Source organism: Suricata suricatta, chromosome X, assembly GCF_006229205.1.
Source record: "Suricata suricatta isolate VVHF042 chromosome X, meerkat_22Aug2017_6uvM2_HiC, whole genome shotgun sequence".
Classification (NCBI taxonomy): domain Eukaryota; kingdom Metazoa; phylum Chordata; class Mammalia; order Carnivora; family Herpestidae; genus Suricata; species Suricata suricatta.
Genome location: NC_043717.1, coordinates 69,583,736 through 69,606,535, shown reverse-complemented (window position 1 = coordinate 69,606,535; position 22,800 = coordinate 69,583,736). Strand labels below are relative to the sequence as shown.

Below are 22,800 nucleotides of genomic sequence, written 5' to 3'. Positions count from 1 at the left end.
TTAAATGTTTTATTATGGAAGACCTTAAAAAATACACAAAAGTAGAAAGAACTACCATGTACCCATGGGGTTCATAAAGCTTCAACACTGTAAAGATGCATCACTTTAAATACTACCGGTTTGTCCTCTTTAATAATATGACAGCTGAAGTTTATGTAAGACATAGCTTTTATTATTCCCAGTAAAATGGGGACTGTGGGTGCAGCTTATAAGCATAAACAAGTTGTCTCTGGAGAACTGGCTCAAGGCAAACTCTTTGAGACAATGATCAGATTGTAGGAGTCAGAATACCCTGATGAAAATCAGTCCTCACCTGTCGGTTGATTTGTAACAAGGATAACCTGACATGATGATTCCAAGTAAAGCCCGTGCTTCACAAAACCACAAACTCCGGTATACTGCATGCTAAACTACTGACTCAGGAAGGGGAAACCAAAGCATTATGTGCAAGTTTGGCATTCCAAGGTCACCAAGGACCACATTGATGGGATTTAGGTTTCAGTCATTTGAAGTAACCTCTTTCTGCTAAAAGGATGGGCCAGCTGAAGCAGGGGAGAGCTGATTACAGGAGAGAGGAACTAAACCAGAACAAATACTGTAAAAGGATACAACTTCCATGACTATTTCCATCCTTTGTCCTGTCTGTCATAGGCTAGCAAACTAGACTGATGCAGACTAATTTGCTGAACTGGTTTTGTGAAATCCCTATGGAACAAAGCAGGTATAAATAGAAAACATTATTATTTTTAAAAATACCATTTTGCTTAGCCTTGAAATATTAAGGTTTTTTTAACTTTTAAATTAACCATTCTTTTAAATACCATCTAATAAGCTAGTCAGAATGTAATGAAAAAAAATCTAAAATAACCTTAGAATGCAACAATTTCATCTACTATCCAGAAGCCATGACAGGACACTGGTGTCCCTCTCCACTCTCTACAATAGACTGACCACTACCTTCCAGACCTAGTAAGGCTCTTAGTCACAAGGCAAGGACAACAGATACTGTTACTGTTAGGCAGAGCAAACTGTCCCAGCGCTGTCCCAAGGTTACCAAATGAGAGGAGGCTGAAATTAATTCTTTGACTGCCCTGGGGTGGAGCTCCAACATCCCTGAGAAAGAAAAATATTTTTCTCATTGTTTCACTGGAGTGGACACTCCTCTACAACTTGTCTGCTCTCAGGTGGCTCACGTTTCTAATTAGCACAAAGGCATTTTATAAGGAAATGATGGTCTTGAAAATAATAGAGATCTCGGAGCCACTTGTTGTTCTCTCTGAAGGCTGGTACCATAAACAGTCTCTATCTGGACTTCGGTCTTGAATCCAAACAAAAAGTGATCTAAGCTATCTTTCCCTTCCCGTTGAAACAGATTGTGAAGACAATGGCTCAGCTATAAATGTAAGAAGAAAAAAGAGTAACTCACATTTTCCAAGGGCCCACTAAAAGTCAGGAGTCTACGGAAGGAAGGTTTATCCTACTTAGTAAGTGGAAGGGGCAGGAGGATATTTACATTTAAGAGAATAGCATGGCATCATGAAAAAAAATTGGGCTTTGGAGTCAAAGTAGTCTAAATATTTGCTCTGCCATTTGCTAGTTGGGAACTTTAAGTGAGTACTTAGCTTCTCTGGGCGTCAGTGGAAGATTCACTAAGATAATAGATGTAAAGAACTGAGCACAGTGCTGCCTGGCACATAAAAGGCATTCAGTTCCTGTGTCTTTTTCTGCTACTACCCTGACTCGAAGTCTAATTCACATGATTCACAACCTTGGCCTTGAGACTTCATTCAACAGAGTAGAACAGGATGGGTGAAAGTCAGTAGATGTAGGTCCCAATGCCAAATATATCCTCCATTAAAGTACGTTGGATAAGTTACTCTCCTTCCTGACTATCAATAAAACAGGAGAACATACCTAGCTCTGATACTGAAAGAAAGAGCAGATGAAATCACTTTTCTTGGGCACCTGCCATGAGTTATATACTATGCTAGGTCCTTTTACATACTTCATAACTCTAAATCAGCAGTGTGCATTCAGCTTTCCAGGATGGTAGAAATATTCTGTATCTGTTAATATCCAATATCAGTAGCTACTGAGCCCTTGAAATGTGGTTAGTACAACTGAGGATCTGAATTTTTAATTTTACTTAACTTTAATCCAAAGTTAAATACCCACATGTCTAGTGGCTACTGTTTTAGATACTGCATCTCTAACATTATGAAGCAGAAATATTTGTTCTCATTTAATGTATGGTAAAATCGAGTCTCTGAAAATTTAAAGAACTTGTTAAGTTACATAAACAGTAAGTAACTAAACCAGATTCAAAATTGAGCAGTAGAAAGTTTAGCAGGATGGTACTGTGAGATACACCAGGAATTACCCAGACTCCACTACTTACAAGTCATTTGACCAAAGAAAAATTAGTCTCTAGAACTCACTTTCACCACCTATAAAATGATAATTATCACCTAATTTACAGACCTATTGTTGGGATTAATGTGTATAGAACTATATAGTGTGACCCACAATAGGCTTTCAACCAACTGGGTTTCCTCACTACCCAGGTTCCTCCCCCACACATAGAAGAGGTTCAGACATAAACTAAAATAGATTAGGTGTAGGATACAGAGAACATTTGCGGGATATAAAAGCAAGAAGGGAAACACGAGCTTTTATGTGCTATCTTATTATAGAATAGAGATGAGGAAGGGTAATAAATGATCAAAATATTTCCACTTATTTGGTTTGCTTTTCTGCTCTCTTGGTGCTCTAGTTAGTGTTGGCCAAAGCAGGGAACAAGGTAGCTGTAATGTATTTTGAGGCCCAGAAAGACAAGCTGTTATAGATGAACAGAGTACTGTCAAGGACTTGGGCTCAAGAAGCAGGTAAAGTTTGAAACCTGACTCCACCATTTTTATGCACTGAGAAAACAACTGAACACGTCTATATGTTAGTTTTTAATCTTAAAGTGGGACTGCTAATATGCAGGGTGCTGTACATCTGAAACTAAAACAACATTGTATGCCAACTATACTTCAAAAAAAAAGGAGAAAAAATTTTGAAAAAATATACAGGGTGTCTCAATAAACATATCATTTATTGTTTTGCTTTACATTATGTAGCACCCTCTAGTGGAGTGTACAAAACTGAGCATTGCATTTTGGCCTTCCAAAGCAATGGTTTTAACTTCAGTGTACATTGGAATCAGCACAAGACTCTGTTACAACACAGATCACCAATCCCTACCCCTAAGATTTCTGATTCATTAGGCTTGAGGTGGGGTCTGAGCATCTGAACTTCTGACAACCTCCCCAAAGGTGGTAATAATGCTACTTGGCATGTCTAAGAAACACACTTGGAGAACCACAGCTCTAAATCTTGCTCCCCTCACGTGCATGCACACATGCGTATGATTGATAATTGAAAGATATATTTTTGGTTTTTTGGGTTTTATTTATTCAGACCCATCTAATACGGATTTTGTGAGGAATAAAAGAATATCCATGTAAAGGATATGACACACCATCTAAATTATAGAAAGCATGCAAAAAAAACTGAGGATCACAGAACATAAATTATTTGCCCAAGGTCTCAGAACTAGGAAGTAGGGAATTAAAATTAGGTCTCCAGGCACCTGGGTAGCTCAGTCCGTTAAGTGCTTGACACTTGTTTTCAGCTCAGGTCCCATGTCAGCTCTGTGGTGACTAGCACAGAGCCAGCTCAGGATTCTCTCTCTCACTTTCTCTCTGCCCCTCCTCCACTCATGCTTTTTCTCTCTCTCGAAGTAAACAAACATTAAAAAAATAAAAATAAAGGGGCACCTGGGTGGCTCAGGTGGTTAAGTGTCGAACTTCAGCTCAGGTCATGATCTCACGGTTTATGAGTTCAAGCCCTCATTGGGCTCTGGGCTGAAAGCTCAAAGCCTGAAGCCTGCTTCAGATTCTGTCTCCTTCTCTCTGCCCTCCCCAACTCGTGCTGTCTCTTAAAAATGAATGTTTAAAAAATGTTTAATAAATAAAATTAAAATTAAATTAGGTCTCTAACTCCAAAGACATAACAAAGTGTAGCAGCACCACTACAAATATAGGGTGCAAACACCCATATTTAATAAAAATTTCAAGAGAAAAAGATCAGTTTTCAATTAACTAAGCAGCCATCTATATTTTCCACCAGGAAGTGTTGTCAGCGTTTGAAAAGAAGGTGCACACAAAGAATTCTGTCTTCATCAACATCAGTGACTGGGGCCATTCATCAGTTCTGACACCCCAAAAAAGGCAAGGAGGAAAGAAGAGAGGGGTGGAGGGGGGAATTTTTTTTAAAAAGGAAACAAGGAAAACCATCTGGATCTAGGGCCATAGTCCTCTGCCTGGCTGGGCTATTTACAGAAGTTAATTTGATTTTCCCCTAGCAATGAAAGATATATAGGATCCCTATAGATTGTGGAGTTCAACAAATCAGAAAGAGAGGGAACAAAATCCCGTATTTCCAGGGACTAAACAGCCAATCCTTTGCTGGGATTTGGTGGCATCTAGTGGTGGACTCAAGAGGTATAAAACTCATGAGAACTTTCTGGAAAATTAACAGAGCATACTTGCCTGAAGGGCACTGTGCTTGGAGAGCAGGACAAAAAGGTAAGAGAGCCTCAGCCCCTACAGAAATTCGGAGTCTGTATAGACTGGAGAGAGAGAGAGAGAGAGAGAGAGAGAGAGAGAGAGAGAGAGAGAGAGAGAGAGGGAGGGAGGGAGGGAGGGAGGGAGAGAGAGAGAGAGAGAGAGAGAGAGAACACGATAGAGACTGGAGAAGGCTGTCACATACAGATATTGCCAGCAGAAAATTGTGTTCCAGCCTAGAGAACTGCACGCAACTTTGGAGGTGGGGGATGGGAGGATACTAGAGACGGGGAAAGAAACTGCTCCTTGGAATACTAATATGGGATTAGGAGGGTTGGCTCTTAACTGGAGAACTATGGTTTCGAACAATTTTAGCAACAACAACAAAAAGTGGGAGGAAAGTGTATATTTAGGGTCTGAAATTAAATCGATATAAGAGACCAAAATAATTCTGGTAAAGGCTCCTTATTGGTTATGGTCGCCTTGACTTATTTGCCTTTTCATTAGAACAATTTTCAAACTCATAGAAAAGTAGACAACATTCCGTACACAACGCGCGTGCACGCACACACGCACATACACATGCGCGCGCGCGCACACAGACACGCTCACACACGCACGCACACCGCCGCGCGGGGACACATACTGCCCCAACACTGAGTTCCAACGCTAGGGGCGCATGCCTGCGCACACCCACCACCTCCAACGCCACGAGGACTGCCGCGCGCACACACCCCAAGCCCAAAGCTATGTGAATTCCCCGCGCACAAACACAACGGTCCCAACATCCCTCACACACACATTAAAACCGCCGCTCTTTTTTTCACTCCGAGAGTTGCGCAAGAGGTTGGGGGCGTGGCCCCAGGATTTGACCTCGCGTTTCCCCACTCGCGGGAACCTTAGCTCATTTCCGCCGATCCTGTTTCCGCAGGCCACGTAGACACTTCCTTTCCCAGTGGGAAAAAAACCCATAATGCCTCCCTGCAGTAAAAAAAAAAAAAAAAAAAACCAACTCTGGTCAGGGGAACTCTGGGTCCTGAAAATAGGCCACGTGAACACCCTGCCCTATAGACTTATGGCCCAACGGCTGTCGCACTTTTAGTGGGCGGGCTAAGAACCTAAGAGGCCGAGCGTCATTGGCCAGAGCCCACACTAAAGGAGAAAGATGATTGGTTTGCTTCAATCCTTAACCGTGAAGAAGCAGGTTGCTAGCACCCGCCTTCACTGCAGTGAAGTGTCATTGCTGACGTGGTAGGCCTCGTCCAATCATTTGGTTATGGAACATTCTAAAACTTAGACAGGACGATTGTGATTGGCTGAAGGGCATAAGCCCGCCTCCAGGGTGACGTGTCTGCCTATGGATATCAGTTGCCAGAGAAACCTGGCTTTACTATGGCGGTTGGAGGGACGGCAGTGATCACACGTCGGCTGCTGGAAAGAACTGGATTCTTGTTTCAGGTTTCGGGGTGGGGGTGGGGTGAAAGGGTTGACGATTTCTTTTTATTGTCGCGTATATAGACAAGATTAACAAATGACTTTACAGCTGAGCAGAGCCGCATTTAAATTCCTGCTCGCCAACGCCCTGCTTGGGCTTGCTCCTGTTCTTTCAGTGTCTCGGTTTCCATGTTTGTAAAATGGTGATAATAATAGCATCTACCTCAGAGACGTTTACCTCAGAGGCTTGTACTGTGTTATTGCGTACAAGACACTTAAGACCAACAATGGCTCCAAAAGATATTCGCTATTATTGTAGAGTGAAAAAACCGCGTAACAGAATGAGAAAAAAACAAATTATGTAAATTCGTTCATTATGCTCCTATTCCTGCCCATCAACTTCTTCCCTAGGAGAAATTCGAGTTATAAAAGAGACATATTAATCTTTGCCACTGAAATAGTTTACGGTTTTAGAATTAGCTCAAAATAGCGGGGATTGGAATTTTCCATATTGAAAAGTTTAAAAGGCGGGGGCTGAGGGGAGATGGAGAACGAGAGCGATCAGGAGATGAACCACATGCGATGAGTAGGCCTTGTTTGTATCCTGATTTGAACACACTAACTGTAAAAAAAAAAAAATTAAGTTGCATTGGGAAAATTTGAAGACGGGTTTGATGCATTTTTAAAGGAATTATGTCGATTTTTTATACGTTATAATGGCATTACTGGTTATGTTTTCAAACTATCTTGTAGAGATATATAGGAAAATATTTACGTATTAAGTAATAAAATGTCTGGGAATTACTTCATATACGTAGATGACTGGGATTTGCTTCAGAATAATCTCAACGATAGGGGGAAGTGGGGAGGGGTATAGATGTAACAAAATTGGCCCTAAGTTAATAATTGTTTGAGTTAAGTGATCGGGCATATGGGATTCCTTATATTAGTGTCTTCCTTGGTATATTTTTTTATATTTTCCATAATAAAATACAGAAAATCAGCTATTCGGTGAGCTTAAAAAAAATCAGGGGGGGGGAGCAGTGGGTGGGGTTATACATGAAACAAGATGGCCTTCAGTTAGTAATTGTTGAAGCTGGGTAATTGTAGGTTTATAATACTGTTCCTTCTACATTTTTATTTATTTGAAATTATTCTTAATAAGTTGAAAAAAGACAGTTTATTGAAAATCAGGATAAATGTACAATAAAGTAAATTTGAAAATACAAGCACAAGAAGGGAAAAAGAAACATTTGTACATTATTTATCAGCTTTGTGTGGGATAAAATGCATTGATTGATGAAGAAAAAAAGGATCTCATATCTTTTTATTTTATGTTTTTTTCTCTCCCCTTCTTTGACCTTCCAGGCCATCATCAGAAAAGCTAAGTTTGCTGTATAATAAGGATCAGAAGATCTGATCCTGATTGAGAACCATCCCTGATTACAGAATCTGGGTGAGTGCCTCCCTTCTACTGGCCTAAATTCTCAAACAAGATAATTCTCAATAACCTTCCTAACTGTCCAGGAATATTTTAAGATTAATAAGCACCTATCTGGAAAAGCACTCTAAATTCTAAGAATGGAAAGATGAGGCCAAGTCCAGTGGTGCTTCCAGTATAGCAAGTGCCTAAACAGGGGGGTGTGTAACATTACATTCTTTGATAAACGATACTACAATGTTAATATTTTTTAATTTTGTTTCCTCCCATGTACAGCATAATTTAATGGTTAAGGTAAAGACTGACTTCTCTAATTTGAATTTTGTCTCTGCCACTTACTGTGTGATCCTGGACATGGTACTTAACTCACTTTGTCCCTAAATATTCTATGTGTAAAATAAAGATAATTGTTCCTACTTCATAGGATTTTTGAAGGGATTACATGTGAAGTGCCAGGACAGTGCTTATCACATATAAGTGTTTGCTTTAGTAAGAATTATGGCTCTGTTAGTCTCTCTGGTACATCCTGGTTTGCACACACATACACCCTTACACTTCTAAAAGCAGTGAATTCTTTTGGAAATGTAAACAAATTAATACTGTTGGGTTTCTTTCCTGATTTTCCAGAAGCGGCAGTTAACACTAGAACTGAATTCTGGAATTATGACTTCTGGCTTATCCTAACAATCTAGAAAGATACTGAGTAAGGGCACCTGGGTGGCTCACTCAGTTGAGCTTCTGGCTTCAGCTTAGGTCATGATCTCATGGTTTGTGGGTTCGAGCCCTGCATCAGGTTCTGTGCTGACAGCTAACTCACAGCTTGGAGCCTGTTTCAGATTCTGTGTCTCCATCTCTCTCTGACCCTCCCCTGCTCATGTGGTCTCTCTCTCTCAAAAATAAATAAAACATTAGAAAAAAAAGTTTTTAAAGAAAGATACTGAGTATATTGATCATAGTTATTTATAAGGGAATTTCCAGGAGCAATAATTTTATCTAGGAAATCATAACCATATTCAGTCTCCTAACAGCTTTTGTGTCCTTCCTCCTTTGTCTCAGATTCAAACAATGTGTTAAGCATAAAGGAAGTGTTCCAAGATCCAGAAGTGAATGGATATACGTTGATTGTAATGGTATATGTGCTTTTAAAGGTTTATTCCAACAAACCATAGATGTTTACACTCCTTTGTGACACACGCATACCAAAAATGTTAGCCTTTGGAGTCTGCATTCCTAAATGGCTATGACTTGGATGAGAAGATGAAGGAAGGTTTTTCCAATCACTTGAAAGCTGCATTTTCCCATGCAGTCACTATATTTTCCTTCTAATTTTTTTTCCCTTCTAAAAGCTAGGTTGCAGAGGAGGGCACTGCCTTGGTGGAAAAGATGCAGTAGATGAGTAGGCACAAAAAAACAAAAACAAAAATTACCTTTACAGAAGGCCTTTTGGAGAAAGATTAAGGGCAAAAGGGAGGGAGGTGTGCCGTTAGGCCAATAGGAGCTTAGAGAAGGCAAGGTCAGAGTATTCTGAAATGGAGAAAGCCTCAAAGAGGAAAAAGACCCTGACCTGTACCTCCAAGGATGGGTAGAACCTAGAAGGGGGGAAGGAAAACATTCTGAATGGTAAGCCTACAAAATTCATGATACACAATGATAATTCACTGAAAAATCTGGCTATGTGTGAGATCCAAGGATAAGAATAGATCAGAAAATGATTATGAATTTTAAATCTGTATATTTTAATATAAATTTTTAGTCATGTAATTGATATGTAAATATATTATCCTTAAAATGAAAAAATTTAAATGTTAACAGAGTTGTTTCAGGTTTCCATTTCTTCATCCTTCCTGATGCTCTTACTTTCTCCAGAGTTAACCACTATTACCAGTCCTTTTAGGCCTCTAAATTATGTATCTGTTTTAAAACCTTTATAATACTGTTTTGTGTTTTCTTTTACATAGACTTGGTATCCTGCTCTAGGTACTTGCAACATGCTATTTTTATTTAGCGAATTGTCTTGGCTCTCTCCACATCCATTCTTAGAGTTCTATTTGATTCCTTTCACAGTGGCATTCTTTTAACTAGCATGTTAATCCATATTATGGATAAAGTACATTTTATCTTTCCAAATTACAAGTGATAGTCCTCTAGGTTGTCTCCAGTGTTTTTGCTACCTCAAATAATACTTCCAATAATCAAACATAATTGGAAAACCATTTACAAGTGCTATTCTAGGGCAACATTTATGTCTTTATGATAATTAAACCAATGTGATACTGGTGTGAGAACAGATGGGACAAACCAGGTGACCTAGAAACAATGGTAACCTTTAAAACTTGAATAATCAAAAATCATTGGGAAGAGAGTGTGGTACTTAAGAGATCCATATTCATCTAGAAATTTAGAATGGTCTATATAACAGCATTTCATATCAGTGGGGAAAGGATGACCTCTTTAATAATTAATATTAAAAGTTATGTATTTGGAAGAAACTATAAAAATACCAAGAAATATAGGAAATTTTTTTTTAGAATATTGATTTGGGAACATTTTCCGTAGATAAAACATAAATGCCAAAGTTCACAAAGGAAAAGGTTGACACAAGAGACCCCCTTAGAAGGAAAATGAGTTTGGAAAAACTATTTCTGACATACCCAAGAAAAACTTAGGATATAATTATTAGAAATCAATAAAGAAAGACAACCTGGTATAAAAGAAAAATATTCACATAAGAGTCTGGCGCTTTAGCCTGCTCAGCCATCCTGACACCGCAAAATATTCATATAAGAAAAACAACATAAATGTATGAAAGATGCTCAGTATCCCACATATTCAAATAAAATATTACTGCATACTGGATAAGCAAAAAGAAAAAGGTTTTTTTTTCCCCAAAAGAGGTTTGTCCGGTGTTGCTGAAGGTATAAATGAATGAACTTTAAGGTTTTTGCTGGGAGTACAAACTAAAGCGGCTCTTTACAAATTTAATTTGCCTCTATCTCGTCAAAGTTATAAATATACCAATCCTTTGAAACTGTTCCACTTTTGAGAATAATTCTGAAATCCCAAATGCTCTAATACCTGTCCATTTAATGTCTATTATAGCATTTCTATAATAAGTATCAGAAACAACCTAAATGTTCATTAATAAGGGACTGGTTAAATTTTGGCACAGAGATTATAGAATGATGTTGTTAAAAAGAATGACAGATGCCTATGACAAAGTAAGAAAAGGTGTGGGGCAGTAGGTGTCACTTTGCCAAGTCAAATATAAAATGTACATTTAGTTTTAAAGGTGTGTTTTTGTGTGAATATGTATACAAGATTTGAAATCCTACACACTCCTGGGATTGGGGAAGGGGGAGGTAAAGGGATAATTCCAGCATCATTATGTGTGTTGGTTATGTACACGATGTAAAGGAAAGATTGCCACAAAATTAACTACTTGGGGAAAGCAGGCTTTTTAGATCATAGCTTACAAAGTAAATTCTGGGTGGATTAAGGAATTAAAATATAAAACATCCATTAAAATGAGCTGTTTTAACAGTGGAAGGGGAAACTAACATTTCATTATATAAAACTTTAAAATCTTAACTTTGGACTCTATAAAAGCACACTAGGGGAAATATTTGCCCCAGAATGACAACTCTTGATAAAGAGCTACTATAAATGTTAAAATCACTATAAGAACCAAGTAGGCACAGAACAAGAGCCATGTGTACACACACACACACACACACACACACACACACACACACACACACGGCCAATAGACACTTTAAATGTTGAAGCATCACTAAGAAGCAGAAGAGCTAAACGTTTTACTGAATTTCATTAATTTTGTAAATGAGACTAGCCGGTGCTGATCAGAGTATGGGTGTGATAGTTTTACACACTACTTACAAAGTTGGAAATTGGGGGACGCCTGCCTTCGGCTCAGGTCATGATCTCACGGTTCGTGGGTTCAAGCCCTGCCTCAGGCTCTGTGCTGACAGCTAGCTCAGAGCCTAGAGCCTGTTTAAGATTCTGTGTCTCCCTTTCTCTCTGACCCTCCCCTGTTCATGCTCTTTCTGTCTCTCAAAAATAAAAAAAAAATTTAAGTTGGAAATTGGTATGGCATGGGGGAAGTAATTTGATAACCTGTTATTCCCTCTTGACCCACTACATATCCATCTGGAAGTCTTAATAGGAAATGAGGACACAAGTATTTTAATAATTACTACAGGGTAAATTGAGGGGGAATCACTTTTTCCTTAAGAGGATGCCTTTAAGGTATGACCACTTTATAAAATACATAGCTCTCAAGATCTGTGCATATTATAGCATGAGGAAAAATTAGCTGCAAATTTTTTAAAAGGGAAGATCTAGGATTTGATATCTAGTATTCACCATTGTTTAAATGAATATTTACACAAATTAAAAATAGAAACCCAGGGCAAACCTACAAATGTGTTTTCTCAATGTCTAGCCTACCCTAGAGCTGACCTACAGAGAACAAGTAGAAAAATTTGATGATTCGTCCCTAATATGCCTCCATTTTCTTCATGTGTTGAATCACTTACTTTGATTCACCAGGGACCTAAGTGCTCCTCCAAAATATGTGAGATAAATAAAACAGCACCTGTGACAAAAAGGGATTAAGGGTGTAATTCTATAAGCAAAACTAACATGACGTTTAAATAAACCATAAACTGTAAACTTGAGTACAAGTGTCAGTTCATATGGTACTGGAGATGGGAGGGAAACGGGCTAGGACTGGAGATTTAAGGGAGATAGGATTTCTGTGGTTTAGATGAGGGAGCATGACGGGCAAAGAGTAGGCATGCTAAGTCAATAAACAATATTAATAAAGCCTGAAACTCAAGACAAACTGGCAAATTCAAAGTTTAAAACTGCCCCAAATTAATCTACAGTGCAAACTTTTTAAATGAGTCTGCACAGCACATCTGTCATTGTTCATGAGAAGTGTTAAGCGGGAAAGAGCGGTACAAAGTGCAAAGCTATCCACAAACTTGTACTGCAAGTAAGGGCAGACATCAAAAGGACAGGTATTCCCTTTGATGTCTGGTTTCTGACTTACAGGTAATAGTGATTTGTTTGATCTTTGGGATACTCAGATGAAAATAAAGGTACCTGAGACAATTCCTAGAAAGGTGTCCCTGGCTTTATTCACTCTGGTCACAAACCTTGGCTTGTATAAGTATTTTTCTGTATAATGAAAGATATTTCATAGAGACTTCATATGAATAATAGAATTTGTAGATAATGACAACTCTCCCAGTTAATCAGAAGCAGGTAGAATTCCTTTTTGTAGTTTTTATATGAATGAATATATGTGATTAGTGTCAAGGATGTACAGTAGGTTCAGCTATCATTTTCAAGGTCCTCCTCAGTAGACTCAGTAGACTGCTGATGACCAGGGAGACTTCCAAAATACTTCCTGTCCAGCCAGCCTGCTTTCTGTTTTAGACAGTCTGGCTGGCTGATACTGGGCCATCTTGCTTTCTTTAGTTGGTATTTAACTGTCCCCTTGTTTTGTGGAAGCTCTGCACTATATTAGTTCTGAGGTAGGTTTTCTGGATTTCACTTACATTAACTAAATTCTCTTAAAACAGATATTGTGTTCCCTCTGTCCTGGTCACATTGAATGTTTTTTTAGAAACAAATTCCTTTTGTAAGCGTGATAGCTTACAATGTATGCCATGACACAGCTGCTGTCTGATCCTTCACAGGATGTGTGCGGATATCCCTCTCAGAAGGTTTCTGATTCCCAAAGGGTCAGTAACTGTATTTACAGGTTTTAAAGCTCTCTGAGGACCACCTTTGTCCTTTCATTTCTTGTACCCTTTTAATTAGAGGATATTATGAAAGCTCTAGCACCCAGGTCTGTCGTTCCAATAACTGGTTTCCCTGATTCAAACTTCTGTCTAGCATTTCTTAACTCTTATTTTCCCCCCTCAGAGTTTCCCTGACACCTGCTCAACATCATTTTAAGGTTTAGGGATTGGTTGAGGGGCTTTTTCTGTGGGTGAAAGGCCACAGTTACCAGAGAAATCTGGTTTAATGCTGATCCACCATCCCTCATTTTTTCCTCAGAGGCTACCCTGACTTTAACAATCTGGTATATATTCATCTAGAATACCAGTTTACACATACCAGTTTAAAACAGGATTTTTTTTTTAATGTTTATTTTTGAGAGAGGCAGAGGGGCACAGAGGGGAGACAGAATCTGAAGCAGGTTCCAGGCTCTGAGTTGTCAGCACAGAGCCTGATGTGGGTCTCAAACTCACAAGAGTGCGAAATCATGACCTGAGCTGAAGTCAGACGCTTAACTGACAGCCAACCAGGCACAGGAATTTGATCACACTCACTGTTCATAAGAACTGTATAAGGCTTATCTTTTTTGACCTGTGCTATCTATTCAGGATCCTGTTGTACATACTGTGCATTATCTCTATTTACCTAATAATACAGAATCCAACATCTTTCCGTGTTGGTACGTGGTTTTTTGCTTAATTCATTTGAATGTTCTTCCATACATAATTTGTTCTTGCATACATAATTTGTTAGAAGAAAATTTAGGGGTTTCCAGTTCTTCAGTATTAAAAACACCACTGCAACGAACGTTTTTGTATCCATATTTACATGTATGCCTGCAAGGTACTGTGGTGGCTGTTCAGCCACATTGTATTTAAGAAATTCTTAACAAGAACCTGTGAAAGCTAGTGGGTAATTTGCTTCATTCCATAGATGAGAAAAAGAGGCCAAGTAAGCTTACATATCTTGCCTAAATCCTCACAACTGATAAATGACAGAGCCTAATTGAAGTAGAATTATGTCTAACATTGGAGCTCATATATTTTCTGATATTACAGTTGTAAACCACATGGCCATAAAATTAGATTATTTTATTCTGTATTATTTCACAAAAATTTATCTTCATGCCAGATACCTGTTTTCCTTTCTAGGTCGTGTCTCCCGCCTTCTCCTTCCAGACCATCCCAGGAGATCTATCTAGGAGGTTCCATCTGAGAGAACACTAGGAGTTCTTGGAAAGGAAGGAAGGAAGAGGATTATGTAAGTCAAAGAAATTGCTTCATCTGTCACACTGTAAGAATCATAGAACACTATTTTTTTCATCTTTATCTTACTAGCCCTCTCTGTTGCATTTTATCCCAATCCCTTCTTAAAACTGTCAGCTTCTTTGGCTTCCAGAACATTCTTCTCTTGCTGCTCTGACCATTTTTCTTTTGTTTTTGGTCTCTCTGCTCACCCCCTATATACGTCTTTTTTAGGTTTTTCCAGTATTCCATACTTTGGTTCAGTTTTTCTTCCTCTTCTCTTCATGAATGATTTCAATGGCTTTCAAGCTGTAAGATGATTACTCTCAGATCTCTGTTTCTGGCTCTGACCTTTAGCTGAGCTTAGAAGTTAAATATCTAACTGTATACCTCACACTTAATATATCCAGTACTGATCGTCTTTCCTCTCTAATCAGTTTTCTCCTCTAGATGCAATTCATGTGATAATACTAATGCCCTAATCACCCATTCTCTAAACCTGGGAGTCATCACTGACTTCTCCCTCCTCCAAGTGATTTCAGCTAATAACTGTCCTGTACCATTTCTTGTTTACTCCTAAATACTCTGTGCCTATAACTATCATTGTACTAACTTCATTGGGTTTTTTTTTCTTTTTCTTTTTTGAAGTATTTTATATTACTTATTTTTTTATAGCTTATTGTCAAGTTGATTTCCATATAACACCCAGTGCTCATCCCAACAAGTACCCGCCTCCATGCCTATCACCCATTTTCCCCTCTCCTCCACGCCCCCGTCAACCCTCAGTTTGTACTCAGTATTTAAGAGTCCCTTATGGTTTGACTCCCTCCCTCTCATTAACTATTTTTTTCTCCTTCCTCTCCCCTATGGTGCTCTGTTAAGTTTCTCCTGTTCCACATATGAGTGAAAACATACGGTGTCTTTCTCTGCCTGACTTATTTCACTTAGCATAACACCCCTAACCTCATTGTTTTTTAATTGACCACTTTAGATATTTGAATCCTTAGCACCTAGCATAGTACATCCCAAAGCAGATCTGCAATAATGTATGATAGCTAATTGAATGGATGGATTAGTTATTTCCTATTACTTTATCACTGATTCTAAACTGACCATTAAAATCAGTGTTTTTATTAATTCATTAATTACCCAGGCTTAAAATTACAGAGCCATCTTTGACTCCTCGCTCTCCTTCATTTACCAAGTTTTGTATTCAGTTTCTCTGTACTCTGTCATCACTCTAGGTAGTAAGTCACTTACACGTGATCGTGAACTGGATTTGAGATCCAGATTCCAAGAGAATAGCTTGTGTTGTACTTTGATGGGTCTTTTATTAAGCACAGTGTGTTAAGGGTCACCATAGAAAACAAGTAAAATGCTTTATGTATTACAGTGGTTGGAATAAAAACAGGGTTGAATGAGTTCCAGAAAGCAGGGTTCTCAATCTCGTGGACAACAATCTGCAGAAGAAGACAACTTCAAAAAACCAACTAGAAGCAATATGCAGAGAAGTAAGATGAGAGGGGCCTCCTCAGGAAAGAAGACTGCTGGTCCACAGCAGAAGAATCTGGAACCAGCTATCCCAGGCAGATGGGGGGGTCGTTCTGCCGAGAACCCCCCTTCAGGATCAGCGAGGAAGACAAGAAAGAACAAACAGAAGACACCTGGAAACGGAGATGGTGGCAGTACCAGTGAAGCACCTCAGCCACCCCGGAAGAAAAGGGCCCGGGCAGACCCCACTGTTGAAAGTGAGGAAGCATTTAAGAATAGAATGGAAGTTAAAGTGAAGATTCCTGAAGAATTAAAACCCTGGCTTGTTGAGGACTGGGATTTAGTTACCAGGCAGAAGCAGCTGTTTCAACTCCCTGCTAAGAAAAATGTAGATGCTATCCTGGAAGAGTATGCAAATTGTAAGAAGTCGCAGGGAAATGTCGATAATAAGGAATATGCGGTTAATGAAGTTGTGGCAGGAATAAAAGAATATTTCAATGTGATGTTGGGCACTCAGCTGCTGTACAAATTTGAGAGGCCCCAGTATGCTGAAATCCTCTTGGCTCACCCTGATGCGCCAATGTCCCAGGTTTATGGAGCCCCACATCTACTGAGATTATTTGTAAGAATTGGAGCAATGTTGGCATATACGCCCCTTGATGAGAAAAGCCTTGCATTATTGTTGGGCTATTTGCATGATTTCCTAAAGTATCTGGCAAAGAATGCTGCGTCTCTGTTTACTGCCAGTGATTACAAAGTGGCTTCGGCTGAGTACCACCGCAAAGCCCTGTGAGGGTCTATTGACCACTCACTGTTCATGTCTGGTATCTATCTGTAAACACTCTTTTTGTTCTTAGTCTTTCTCTTGTATAATTGATGTTCTTTAAAATTGTTAATGTATAACAGGGCTTATGTTTCAGTTTTGTTTTCTGTTTTGTTTTAAACAGAAAATGAAAGGAGTGCAAGCTCCTTTTCTCATTTCAAACTTGCTACCAGTGTATGCAGTAATTAGACAAAGAAGAAACATTCAGTAGAACATTTTATTGCCTAGTTGACAACATTGCTTGAATGCTGGTGGTTCTATCCCTTTGACACTACACAATTTTCTAATATGCGTTAATGCTCTGTGACAAAATGCCCTGATTCCTAGTGCCAAAGGTTCAACTTAATGTATATATCTGAAAACCCATGCATTTGTGCTCTTTTTTTTTTATGGTGCTTGAAGTAAAACAGCCCATCCTCTGCAAGTCCATCTATGTTGTTCCTTAGGCATTCTCTTTGCTCAAATTGTCGAAGGATGGTGGTTTGTTTCATGGTTTTTGTATTTGAGTCTAATGCACGTTCTAACATGATAGAGGCAATGCATTATTGTGTAGCCACGGTTTTCTGGAGAAGTTGATATTTTAGGAATTGTATTTCAGATCTTAAATAAAATTTGTTTCTAAATTTCAAAGCAAGTATTTTGCAATGTGCCTTTAATATTAACTGAGACCAACAAGTCAGCCAGCCCAGAAAAGCTCTAGATGATATCAAAGGAGAGAGAGTTCTTGACTCCTGGTGAAAGAATTCCCTTTTTCTCTTGGGTGTGGCAGCCAGGAGTATGCTGTCATGCCAGTTTGCCCCTCCCCTCTCAGTGTGGCTTCTCAGAGTATGACTGCTTTCTAGTGCTGCTTGTACAAGCCAGTTTTGTTCCTGATGCTGCTTGCCCCTATGAGTTGGCTGGTATAACAATATTTAGTAGGTACTACAACAATCCCTTACATTCAATGGAGAGCTTTGCTCTTTCCCACAAAAGTAAGTATGGGTGGCCACCTTCAGATACAATCAGAAATACTAGTAGATTTTGGACCAAGGATGGCATCTTTCCCTAGTTTCAGCACTGGTGTCATATTCCCTAGTTTTATAATTCCTTAGACATAACAGAATATAGAGTAGGGGATTTATGAAGGAGGATTTATGTTCGATGCCTATGATTATAAATCTATCCTAGGGGCACCTGAGTGGCTCAGTCACTTGTGTGTCGGACTTCGGCTCAGGTCATGGTCTCAGGGCTAATGGATTCAAGCCCCAAGTCTGGCTCTGTGCTGACAGCTCAGAGCCTGGAGCCTGCTTCAGATTCTGTGTCTCCCTCTCTCTATCCTTCCCCCACTTGTACTGTGTCTCCCCAAAATAATCAACATTTAAAAAAAATCTATAGGGGCACCTGGGTGGCTCAGTCGGTTAATCGTCCAACTTTGACTCAGGTCATGGTCTCACAGTTTGGGGTTTCCAGCCCCATGTTGGGCTCTGTGCTAACAGCTCAGAGCCTGGAACCTGCTTCAGATTCTGTCTCTCTCTCTCTCTCTCTGCCCCTCTCCTGCTTGTGCTCTCTCTCAAAAATAAACATTAAAAATTTTTTTTAAATTTATAAATCCATCATATATGGAAACCAAGTTTATTTTCATGTATTAGTATTTTTGCTTTCTGTCAGGTGTTTATGTATTTATTTTAAGAGAGCGAGAGAGAGAGAATGAACGGGAGAAGCAGAGAGAGGGAGACAATCCCAGGCAGGCTTCACAGCATAAGCACAGAGTGCGATGCTGGGCTCAAACTCACAAACCATGAGATCATGACCTGAGCTAAAATTAAGAGTCAGATGCTTAACCAGCCACCCAGGTACCCCGACTTTTTTTTTTTTTTTTTTTACTTCAGAGAAGATGTATTCCATGGTTACTTAAGAAATTTTGCAAAATACCATAAGAACAAATCTGGAAGTAAGAGTCATTTATAATCCTACTGGATCAGTCAGTCGCAGCAAGAAATAAATGGGACTCAAATGATTTGAGAAGCTTAATAGAGAATTTTTTCCATGTTGTCAGCAAAGGGGTAAATTCATGGTGTATGTTAGTTTGCCAGGGCTGCCACATCAAAGTACTATAAACAGTAGAAATTTAAACAATAGAAATTTATTTTCTCATAGTTCTGGTATCCAGAAGTCTAAGATCAAGGTGTTAGCAAGATTGGTTTCTTCTGAGGCCTCTCTCCTGGGCTTGCACATGGCTACTTTCCTGTGATCTCACATGATCTTTTCCTCTTTACCTATCTATGTCCTAATCTCTTCTTCTGGGGAGGCCTAATGACCCTGTTTTAAGTTAATTTACCCATAAAGATTCCATCTCCAAACACAGCCCCATTCTGAGGTACTGGGGGGTTAAGATTTCACAATATGAATTTAGAGGTGGCAATTCGGCCTGCAGTATGGTGTTACTATAGGCAAAGAGTAGGAAAGGAGAAGGGGTAAGGGGAGGGAGTGGAAAGAGAGGGTGTGGAGGCGGGGTGGGAAAGGAATGGGGCGGGAAGAAGTGGGAGCAGTGGGAAGGGGGAAAGGGAGGAGTGGGGTGGGAGTGTTTACTGGATGGTAAGCCAGCTGTGTGGAAAGAGCCACCTAACAGCAGCTCTGATCTTCAGGATGCAGTTTGCTCACAGAGACCTCAAAGAGAGAATTCAGGATGGGGGCCCCAAAACATACATGAATTCACTCTTTTGGGTATTACTTATTAACCAAACTGGAAGCCAAAGGGTAAGAAAGACTTTTGATATATTCCATATTGGTAAGCTTAGGGGACACAAAGCAGGGGGGAAATGTGGGGACAACTAAGATTTCTAGCACGCACATACCTGAAACAACCATAGTTCATACTTTGCTGTATGATCTTAAAATTATTATGTCTTCTGAGGGACCTAGGACCTGGCTAACTAGAAGAGTTCTTAAGGACTCATACATTCAGAGGACAATTGTGTAATCACTTATAACATTCACAAAACACTAAGAGTTTGTTTCCTTTGTTATTGAAACTGAATTAGAGGCCTACCAAACAGATGGATCTTAACTGACACACTTCAACATGTTAGGAATATCACATTTTAAAATTGCCTTTAAATGAACATAAATAAGACCCTGACATTCAACTGTAGCATGTCTGTGGGATATCCACCTCAGTTGTTATTAAGGATTCCCTATCTTGATGAGATGTACAAACATCCTATGGTCTCATCTAGAACCAAAGCTTGAGATTCCCCATCATTATGTTTGTCCACACTGGTTAGGGATCAGATGTTCATTTACTGAACTGGCACGATTTCTTCAGATCCCTTGTTCCTGCTGCTCCTATCCAACACTCTGGATAGGGGAATCTTTGGCAAGACTAGGTGCCGAGCTGTCCTGAGCCCACCATAGTCTTCCTTGGATCCTGATACAGAGAAATACTCATGTCTCCACAACTGGAAGGACCCACAAACCCTGACCTGTCACTGCTTTTAAATGCCTCCCATTCTCATCCAGGGATATCTGGCTTGATGTCATCAAGTAATATAATCCTTTTCAAGACCTAAAAGCCACTGGCTTCAAGCAGCTTCTACTTCCACTCTGCCACAAATCTCCTCCTGGATCTCTGTAGGAAATGGGAGGAGAGAAAAGTTTAAGAACACAATACACATTTAATACCCCAATGACTGATAATTCAGTAATTTATAGTTAAGTTCATATGTGGTTTCTTTTTACTTTAGCTGATTTATTCTTGTTAATTGCTTTATTTTTTAAAGATGCCACCTTAGGAATGTTCAGGAGATACCTAAAGTACTTTATTAGGACCTACGCCAGACCATTCTATTGGTGAGAAAGAGGGCAATTATAAGTGTATGCAAACTATTACTAGAAACTCTGCTGATTTAGGATGTGTCTCTATTTTGAAACTACACAGGTGATGTAGTTTCATCTAGCCATCTTGATGGCTTCCCTTCTAAAACTGAAGCGTGGATCTGAGAGTTTATTTACCCCACAAGATTCAGTGCCTAGCTAACATGGTGGTTGTGTAATAAATAGTCACGATAATTGCTATTTATTATTTTCATCAATATCATCAACTTAAGCCCATTTTCTATCCTAGAGAATGTATGTGGATTGGTACAGAAGCATGTTGTAAAATAACTCATGACACACATAAAACACCTAGAAAGTAAGGTTTTGCCTACGGCAAATTTCTGACCCAGAATAAATGTTCAAAAATAATGATTCTCTCCTCTCTCTTCCCAAAAGGAAAGGATGAAGGCTATATTCCTAAGATCTGTGGTTCTCAACCTGAGGTCCCCAGACTTTTAAGGAACTTGAGGGGACGGGGGAAGGGAGGTGGTGGTAATGGAGGAGGGCACTTGTGGGGAAGAGCACTGGGTGTTATATGGAAACCAATTTGACAATAAACTATTAAAAAATAAATAAACAAAAGTTAATTTTAAAAAAAGAATTGAAGAGCTCTTTTCTCAATTTTCCTCTTTTTTTCTTGCCTCATTCATTAATTCATTATGAAGGTAACACTTAGCTGAGCGTTTTCTAGAATCAAATGAGATAATATATTTAAACGTGCATCATGAACTGTGAACTGTAATAATGGTTAACAGTTGGGGCACCTGGGTGGCTCAGTCGTTCAGACAGCTGACTTCGACTCAGGTCATGATCTCACGGTCCGGTCCGTGGGTTTGAGCCCCACATAGGGCTCTGTGCTGAGAGCTCAGAGCTGGAGCCTGCTTCAGATTCTGCCTCCCCCTCTTTCTGCCCCTCCCCCGCTGATACTGTCTCTCTCAAATAAATAAACATTTAAAAAATACAACTTTGAAAAAATAATAATGGTTAAGTTTGTGTATAGAAATTCCAGTTATCAGAAATTGTGCATGTTTTTTTAAAAATTCAAAATATAAAAGCCTGTATAAGGAAGAGAAGTTAGAGATAGTCTATATTTTGTTTAAAAATACAGTTTGATAAGCAATTTAGAAAAAGTCTTAGGATAAACACTAAAAGATTAAAAATAGAATGTGTTTATCAAATTTAAAAATGTTTAAATTAAAATAGAATATGTAAACTCCAAATTTCCAAAGAAAATTTCCTTGGTCCAACAGAAGGCAAGAAAGGAGATGAAGGGAAGGATGCAAAGACAAAAACATGATAAACAGAAAACAAAATAGAAAGGAAGAAATATGTTTATGTCAATAACCATAAATGTACATAAATTAAACTAACAGTAAAAGAAAACCTCAGATTGGATTTTTTTTTTCAAGCACAGAATCCAGTTTCATGCTTTTTCTCAAAGGCACTCTTAAAATTATCCAGAAAAGTCCAAAATAAAAGGATGAAAAAATAAGTATCAGGTAAATACTAAGCAAAAGAAAGCTGATGTAGAAAAATTAATGCAAAACCACAGCATGGCATATCACAAACATCATACCAAGCAGAGGTAATCAATCTGCTAAGCAAGAACAACAGGTGAGACATAATCAAAATGCGACTTTATTTTTGTATAATACTGTACCTTTAAAATTAAGTTTTGCCCAGGTCCCGTGGCTTTGCTATTCACTGACAAAGAGCCCTACAGTCACTTTAAACCCTAAATCAACCGTCATTTCAGTGACTAAACCCCCCCCCCCCGTTCCTGATAATAAAGAATCCTCTGAACTCAATTTAAAGTTAAACCTTTCAAGAAAAGGTTTCAAAGAAGAAAATAAAAATCAACAATGGTATTATCCACTCATTAAAAAAAAAAAAAAAAGTTAAACCTATCCTGCCTCAGCTATCACCAAATTCAGGTGGACCTACCACTTTGAGGATAAGTGATGTGCTGGGTTTCTTTTCTTTCTCCATCCTCCTGAGCTTGCTAATTTTGACTTGAAGAGTGTCTGGGGTTGAAGGGAGAGAGTAAACAGAATGCTCTTTATGGTTGTGTACTATGTTGGCTTCATGCTT

General features: G+C 39.0%; 1 protein-coding gene across 2 annotated transcripts; it reads left to right on the top strand.

The window, feature by feature from the left end:
• The first annotated feature begins 4,572 nt into the window (after window positions 1-4,572).
• MORF4L2 (mortality factor 4 like 2) lies at window positions 4,573-17,488 on the top strand. Of its 2 annotated transcripts, none has more exons than XM_029930546.1 (4): window positions 4,573-4,631; window positions 7,413-7,500; window positions 14,448-14,556; window positions 15,934-17,488. In XM_029930546.1, exon 4 carries the CDS (start codon window positions 15,958-15,960, stop codon window positions 16,822-16,824), a length of 867 nt encoding a protein of 288 aa, XP_029786406.1. In that variant the 5' UTR covers window positions 4,573-4,631; window positions 7,413-7,500; window positions 14,448-14,556; window positions 15,934-15,957; the 3' UTR covers window positions 16,825-17,488. The 2 variants fall into 2 exon arrangements, with proteins under 2 accessions (XP_029786406.1, XP_029786405.1); XM_029930545.1 differs by lacking the exon at window positions 4,573-4,631 and adding an exon at window positions 5,991-6,068.
• Window positions 17,489-22,800: the final 5,312 nt, after the last annotated feature.